The sequence below is a fragment of the Neolamprologus brichardi genome, chromosome 16 (assembly GCF_056152115.1).
Source record: "Neolamprologus brichardi isolate AB-2024 chromosome 16, ASM5615211v1, whole genome shotgun sequence".
In the NCBI taxonomy this organism is placed as follows: Eukaryota; Metazoa; Chordata; class Actinopteri; order Cichliformes; family Cichlidae; genus Neolamprologus; species Neolamprologus brichardi.
The window spans coordinates 9,823,620-9,831,920 of NC_142119.1; the positions used below are offsets into that span (position 1 = coordinate 9,823,620).

At 37.3% G+C, this 8,301-nt stretch overlaps 1 protein-coding gene across 1 annotated transcript; it reads right to left on the bottom strand.

Moving 5' to 3' along the window:
* Positions 1 to 895: 895 nt before the first annotated feature.
* On the bottom strand, positions 896 to 6,730 carry LOC102789473 (CD209 antigen-like protein C). The gene is made up of 5 exons (XM_035915498.2): positions 6,605 to 6,730; positions 5,691 to 5,792; positions 4,147 to 4,448; positions 2,924 to 3,033; positions 896 to 1,105 (listed from the first exon to the last, which is right to left on the bottom strand). The coding sequence occupies exons 1-5, from the start codon at positions 6,672 to 6,674 to the stop codon at positions 949 to 951; spliced, it is 741 nt and encodes a 246-aa protein (XP_035771391.2). The 5' UTR covers positions 6,675 to 6,730; the 3' UTR covers positions 896 to 948.
* Positions 6,731 to 8,301: the final 1,571 nt, after the last annotated feature.

The window sequence follows — 8,301 nt, forward strand, 5'->3', positions numbered from 1 at the left end:
GAAAATCAAGCTTAAATTATGTGAAAGACCTTCCTGTGAAGTCATTTTATTTGCAGATGTGACTGATAGGTATGTAGGTGTCAAAGCTCACATCCAGTAGAGGCCTCTGCGGCATCGAGCCAGGATTTTACACTGTAATTTATCAAAAAATTTGTGTGTGCATGTGAGGTGTTGATGTATTTCCATCATCTGTTACTCAAAGCAATGGAAAATTGTTCGATTATATCTAATGTTTGCACATTATGACACAATTTTAATTTAATTTAATGCAAATACAGTTAATCAATGTGGATAACAACACAGTATGTGTTTATATAGGTATTGATAGAATATTAACTTGTATATCATTTGATAGAGTTTCATTCACAATGCCATATTTTATTTATATGGCATGGTAATTTTTAAATTGGCATTTTCCAAACTAAACATGATAAAGTCATAATACTACTGAATGAGACCATAAAGTCATTGAAAAATATTTACTGAGGTTTTAAATCAAGCGAGAAGTAGAGTTCTAGACAGCTACAAGGTTTCCCTCTGCTGGTCAGTAGAAAAAAAGACAGGTATATGACATTTCCACCCTGGCTTCATTTTTAACCTGCATGGTGTAACTATCTTTTATATACAGTCTATCTGTTTTTATGTTTGGAATTTAACCTTTTTTTTCTTCTATTTTCTTTTTTAACTAACTCTTAAATACTCATAGCTTTTAATGAATTATGGCTTTTCTACTTGGAGTAAAGATTTCATTTCTTGAAATTACAGTGACTCTCTACCTCTGGAGTTAATGTACAGCTCTTCTTCCATTTAAATCTACATAAATACAGACAGTGGCATAACTGGTTTCAGGTAATCTGAACCTTTCAAATAAACCTTTTTAATAAATATTCTTGATGAGATGGAACTGGCACTATGACTTTCAAAAGCATGTAAACATATAGCTCAGTGCTAAGCCAGTTTCTCACAGATCCACCTCAGAGTAGCATTACATGAGCGGTCGTTCCAGTTTTCTTCTGTATCCTTGCCAGTTCTAATATGTGCACAGTCTTCTTCACCCCACTTTGGATCACCACCACCGTTATCAGGCTGCTTAGCCTCCCAGTACCTAACAGGTTTCAGAACAAGACAATGGTGACACTGTTAATCTCTAATATTAGAAGTCTTTCCATGATTCCCACTTTTGTACACATTTACATTTTTTTCTGTACTGAGCCTAAAAATGACAACTCCAGTAACACTGATATTTGTACTGTGCAAAATAAATCTTTGGATCGCTTGTGGTGGTTTTTTTTTTCTGCTTTATGGGTTTAGCAAATCTAAATTATTTAGTCTTAATGAACAGAGACATCCCAAGTCATTATATAACCTCAAAGTTCTATGTATGGTGTATGATACAATAAAGGCTTTAAGTGGCATATGTGGTAGTAATATGCCCACACGTAGTATGGTGGTTTAGTTTGGTTAACGTCATTTTTGTTCTAGTTCAGAGGAGTCGAACTCCAGGAGTCGAGGGCCTGCGGGACACCCCTGCAGGTTTTAGATGTGTCCTTAATCCAACACAGCTGACTCAAATGGCTAAATTACCTCCTCAACATGTCTTGAGGTTCTCCAGAGGCCTGGTAATGAATGAATCATTTGATCCAGGTGTGTTGACTCAGGGCAATATCTAAAACCTGCAGGACACCGGCTCACGACGCCTGGAGTTCGACAAGTGTATACTTTTAAAGTTATTATTACATTTTCTTTTGACGGTGATTCTAAGGTTTAGTCTAGAACAGTTAAGAGGCTCCTAAGCTATTTCTGCAGAGTGGCAAAAACACTGGCCTGTTAACGATGTATGATTGCTGGTATGTGTCAAAATACTGTCAAGAATTCCAGGATCAAATATAAATATTTTGGAATTCCTGTCAATCGCTTGTCTGTTGTGGTTCATCTGCGTATGCCATGGTACGTTTTTTCAGTGGTATGTTTTAACTCAGAGGCAGTTCTTGGCCTGCTTGAATGCCGCACCATTAAATTATATCATGTCTCTCTCATAAAAGGTAGAAGATCATGGTATTTGCCTTTATCATGTAAATTACTGCCACCTTGTGGCAACAGTTGAGTATTGTCTGTGGAAACAAACTGAGCAATAAGAATCCATCTATACTTTCTGTTGTCATGTGCATTTCAACGTCCCATTATCAAAGGCTGGACCTGGATTACTTTAGAGCCCAGCAGAATTTTGTGGTTATTTGCAAACGCACACCATGGATAAATCCATGCTCTTTGATGCGAGACTGATGGAAGACTAGAGTAGAAGCCAAGCAGAACTGTGATGTTTATGATCTGTAGGTGATTATACACATGCACAGATCAGTGTAGCAAATAAAAAGTAAATGAGCAAACTGTAAAAGCAACCAACTCAGAACCGCATCTCTGGCAAACAGCTGATGTACAGAGGTAGTTTCAAAGTGTAAAGTTAATACTTAGAATACATGCGCGATAAAATGTGGGTGGGGCTTAAAAATCAAATGTGATTCTTGACAGATTCTTTCTCTAAAACCATAAACACTTGTATGTGTGACAAATAAATACAGAACATTCTTTGCATGCTGAGCAGCCAGCATTGCTTGTGATATCTAATGATCTGCACAACAAGTAATGCAAACTACCTAATATTTTTCTTTTGTTCAAAATAGGATACTCTTCAAATGCAAAAGTGATAAAAAAGTGAAAAGAAACAGTGATCTGTGGTGATTTGCATACTTTGTAAACATTTTTACAGAAAAACAAACAACAACAAAAACAAACATTTTTTTTAACATCAGTAAATTTCTACACAAATTATTTTTAAAATTTGATTTCTTTCTCATTTAATACATAGTAAAAATTATATTTAAGAAAGGGGAAAAAAGGAATAAAATAAAGAAGGGCCTGTAACCTTAGAGTGAGAGAAGATCCATCAACCCATTTCCAGGTTCCCTCATTGCTCCCATCCATCAAACCAATCCAGCTCCATGTTTCTGACTTTGTTAACTTGGAGAGAAAAGTCTGTTTTTAATGATAAAAAAAAAAGAAGATACGAATCATATTTTAAAAATTGAATCATTATTATAAAATCATTAAACAGAAAATGAAGCTATTATACATTAAATTATATTAGGGGTATTGTACCCCATTTTGACCTCGAGACTTAGACCACCATAGACCCCCGCCTTCAGTCTTATGCACAGGGCTTGTTCATGTGCTACCATGATTAGAGCCTCCGTGCTGTCTTTCTGTCCAACTTTGTCCAGCCACTGGTAGGATTCTTTGATATCAGCCACTTCTTCTATCTGCCCGTAGTACATACTGTCCTTCCATGATGTTCTTGCTCATCTTTTTTTCTCAGGTTTCTAATGCCTGAGGTATTTGCCAAGCACAAATTAATTGTGGCCATCTTCCTGATATACCCATTTTTGTTGTTTCATTCTGGATGATGGTTCTGACAATCACTGGTCCTTATCCTCCTTCCTTCAGCTTCACATAAAATGTCAGGGTGCAGGACGTGGGGTGAAACCCTCCATACATGGTAAAGAGCTTTCTTGTCTTGATGTCAGGGACTTCTATCTTCTCCTTTGGTGAGCTGGTTATTCCAGTAGGGTATATGATGACTGACAGGTTGTATGTGGTGATTCAGCAGATCTTGTTCTTGCCATTCAATTGACACCTTAGGATTTGACACTCTGCTGGTATTTGGTTGTGGCTTTTCTAGCGGCCTCTTCATGGTTGCCATTTGTATAATTCTAAGGTACTTCTAGCTGTCCTTAGTGTCTGCGATGTAGCCTTCTGGCAGTGCAGTCTCCTCAGTTCTGACTAACTTCCTTCTCTTTCTCCAAAATCCTACTATTTGGCATCAACTCACCCCACCATGATGGAAGAAGATACATGCTGAGTATGACTCAATAAACACTAAAAACACCAGAAACTTTCCAGTTAAAAACAAACAAACAAACAAACCCACACACATGGCTTTCCATTCAGCTAAAACAACTTTAAGAATGTCATTCTTAAAGATCATTGGATGCAATTCGATCTGTAGTTACTTTGTTTATTTACTTACACATTATTATGATTATGGTCATATCATTAACTAAGCAGTCTGGTCAACTGTTAGGGAAGTACCTGCTCCTTGTTGCAGTCAATGACAACTAGATCTGCTCCTTTGTCTTTGCAGTCCTGTCTGGCTCTTGTCCATGAACCAGAGTCATTGGAGAGGAAATAACAAGAACTACTAAATATCCTCCATCCTGCTGGACAAGTTTTCTCTCTCTGTCTGGTTAAAATTAGTTCTTTCTTTAGCTCAGTGATGCTTGAATTCAGCAGGTCTCTCTCTCTGGTCATGAATGAAATCGCATTAATAGAGGCCTGGAGATGCTCGGTCAGGTTGTTTTTGAGAGAAGAAAAATGTGCAGCTTCACTGTGATCTGGAAATAAAAACATTTTAAAAAATGACATATTTATGTTTATTATGTTAAGGACAAAACTAACAACTGAGTTGGTCAATACCGACAGGCTTTGTTACAACATATGTTACCTATGGCATTATTATTGTGCCTCTGTTCTATGAGTGCAGGTTAAAAAAAATTAAAAAATTTGCAAGTGCAAATGTTGCATTTTGAGGAGAAAATTATTTTGAGTGAAAAAACGTTTAATTGGAGCAAACAAATTTCATTGCTGTGTGCAAGAAATGTATTTCAGTGTTTGCTATTATGCATATACACACACAATAACAGCCCCTCTTGCTCAGTTGTTGGCTGTTCTCAGTGTGACGTTCGTGCTCACAACATCTCTGCTCGGTGCACGCTCAACTCTCTGTACACCATTCTAGGTGTACCAACCAACCAATCACAGACTTGGATGTGAAAATTCTGATTGGCTGTTACAGCCTCCAATCAGCTTGCTAGCTACTGCATTCCGGAAACATGGTCCAGAATGTTGCCAAATGCATTTTCGGTTAGTATGTTTAATTATTTCATTTTAAAATATATAATTTTTTAAGACCACTGTTGGTTTTAATCTAGTTTAAGCTACACTTTTCTTTGTTAAAAAATAATTTACTCCACAAAATGCAACATTTGCGCTTGCAAAGTTTTTTTTTTTACATGCAGTTAGAATAGAGGCACAAAAATAACACCATAGTTGCCACCTAAGAAAGATGGTGTCTGTTGGAATAACGGGGTGCCTGCAGCTTGGTCCTTTCAGCGACTGAAATTATTTGATGTGTACATGTGTTCATGTGTACATTACATATACACTGTTTAGAAATACATTTGGCCAAACAATGTTTAATGCAGTCGCACTTTGGAGTCACTGGAATCCATTGTCTTCCGTATCTGTAAATAAAAATAGCTATTCTAATAGTGCCTATAATTTGTTATTTTCTCTCATACAATGACAATGAAGCTAGTGGAGAAGAATAATAAATATCTGTTGTTATTTTTATTTGTTTTGTATTCATGAACAGCCATATTTTCTTATTATTTTCTAATTATATACAGTGATGTAATGAAGTTATAAATAATTCAATGATAAATTAACACATGACTGTGTTCTCATAGATGAGCGAACTAAACGAGCACTGAAGGCTTGGCATAAACTGCCCGTATGAATACGGAATACAGAATATAAAAATGAACTGAATAAAGCTAAATGTGAACAAAACTCACAGTGAAGACCAAGGCCAATGAGCCCAGCCAACAGGGAAACACTCAGCAGCCCCAAAGTAAGAATAACAGCTTTGTGAAACTTCCCGTCAGAGCTCTTTGGACCTGATAAGAAAAAAAAAGTCAGAGACGTCTTTCACATAATGCAACATATGCAACATATACTCAGTTACTGCGGTACAGTAAGTCTGGACTGGTTCTCCGTCTTAAGACTCTGAGTTAGAATTACTAGAAACTAATTAAAGGAGACATGCCTAACTGCCTACATCTAGATAATGATACCACTCTCTCTGATAACATACTCTGATTAAGCAACTCTGTCAGTCAAGTACAGTCAATCACTCCCCTTGTTTCCCTAAAGTAGCAGGCCAAGAAATAAACGCCCTAAGCGACGGTCAGCTTGTGGGCTAGAGCAACCTCTTAGAAGCAATAAAAGCTGTAATAGCCATACACATATTTTAACCTTTACCGTTTAACAACACAATTCAGACTTTAAATGCAGGTAAGATATTCATTTAAATCACGAAACCAATTTCTATAAATCACTTTATAAATCACCAAGACTAATCATAATAGATGAAATGGGATAACTGCCACTAAATACCGCTATGGTCTCATAGTTCCTCCAAAGTCCATAATTCAACATCGCAAAAAATTTGCAGCAAAGAAAAGACTTGTGGCTCCAATTTTTAGATCACAATTGTTTGGCTATAATTAACCGTCTGGAACACTCTGAAATATTATATTGCTGACACCGCTCCAGAGACTCCAGTTTCACAACGCTTACAACTTGTTTTTAACTATGTACATGGGTACCCCACTGAGAGCCTATTCATCACATTACTTCAAGTCCTAGATGGATGAGGTTTGGGGGATTTCAGTCCTTTGACAATCTCCATCAAACTGGAAATTCTTACCTGTTTGAATTGTTGAAGAGCTTCTGTTGACTGACTTGCCATGTTGAACATTGACATAGATTTCTTCCATCTCTCCTGAGATAGTCAGGTTTCTTTTAGAGAGTCGGCTCTGCAGTACACGTTACTTGAAGCATAAATGAGGAAGTTTTTAGCTTAGTTCCTTCTTGTCTTTTACAGAAGTTTTATCGGAAGTCATACTGTATGTGTTGAACCCAGAAGTGTCACTTCTAATAACATTTCTATAACGCAGTTTAAGTTTGAAGGTTGAAGTCTCCTGGAATAGTCTGAATGACTAATGTTACATGAAAAGACAGATATGCAACAAAATTCAAAACTCAGCAGAAGGTCTAGATCTTGTCCCTTGAAGCTGCTCATTACCCACTGTGTGGATCATAAAAGTATAATGAAAGTGAGCAGGCAATCTGCATATACATTAATCTCACAAAGATGCACTGAAATCACCAATCAATCACATTCCACTCGGCCTTGTGTCCAATGAACTTCAATTCAATTCAATTCAAACTTTATTTTTATAGAACATTTAAAAGCAACAGAGTTGACCTAAGTGCTTCACAATCAGTTAGGAACAAGAGAAGAAAATAGAGAAACACATAAAGATAAATGAGAGGACAATGTATTAACGTTAAAAAACAGGTCTGAGGTTATTAACTTGAGTTAAAAGCCAACATTGTGGGGGGGCGGGGATAGTTCAGGTAGAGTGGTCGCCCCTTGATCGGAAGGTCGGGGACTCAAATCCACCGAATCCAGGCTACCCTGAGGTACCCTTGAGCAAGGTACAGTCTCTACACACTGCTCCCCAGGCGCTGGATTGGTAGCTGCCCACTGCTTCACTGAGTGAAGGGATTAAATGCAGAGGACTACAAAATTTCCAACGTGTGGGACTAAAGAGGTTTAAAATGGAAAAAAGGGGAGTTATAAGATGCAATTTAAAAGACTGAATAGGATTCAATCGAGACCTCGGTTATATTAAGAGCTCTCAGTGCTCTTTTGGGGTTATAAATGTTGAGGAGTTTGCTTAAATAGCTGGGTGCCATATTATTTAAAACTTTAAAAGTTAAGTAAAAAAAAATTATATGGTATTTGACAGGGAGCCAGTGTAAATTTGCTGAAACTGGAGTGATACATTCATACATTCTAACACCTGTTAAATGATGAGCAGCAGCATTTTGGACTAACTGCGAGACATGAGTGTTGAAGACCAAAATAGAGAGAATTGCAGTAGTCCAGTCTAGAGGTGATGAAGGCATGAATAAGTGTTTCTAGGTCTTTTGGAGGGAGATAAAGCTTCACATAACAGATAAAAACTGGTTTGAACTGTGGACACTTGCCTCTCTAATTAATAAAAGCTATCTAAAAACACTCCCAAGATTTCTTACAGTGTGAGAATGATGACTGACAGGGGATTTCTAAAAATCACCCCGCAGTTCTTCAGCTAAGACACCTGAGTTAGAAAACACAAACACTGCAGTTGTCTTTACTCTCGAGGGCAGTCATGGACGCAAGACCTGCGTCTCATCACTGTCTGCGTGCTTTATTTATACAAGCTTGTGTGTGTGTGTGTGTGTGTGTGTGTGTGTGTACAAAGATAACAGAGTTATTCTAAGAACTCTGAGCTGAGGTTCCCCTTTTTCTAAATCTGTATGTTCTTACAGAAAGAACAAGCTGTTAGTTGTTTA

Excerpts from the sequence above, each read along its gene's own strand:
- LOC102789473 (XM_035915498.2), bottom strand. The coding sequence starts at position 6,674 with ATGGAAGAAATCTATGTCAATGTTCAACATGGCAAGTCAGTCAACAGA. Across the intron at positions 4,449-5,690 it reads CATTGGCCTTGGTCTTCACT|ATCACAGTGAAGCTGCACAT; the intron begins GTGAGTTTTGTT and ends TTTTATTTCCAG. Across the intron at positions 1,106-2,923 it reads GGATCTTCTCTCACTCTAAG|GTACTGGGAGGCTAAGCAGC; the intron begins GTTACAGGCCCT and ends GAAACCTGTTAG.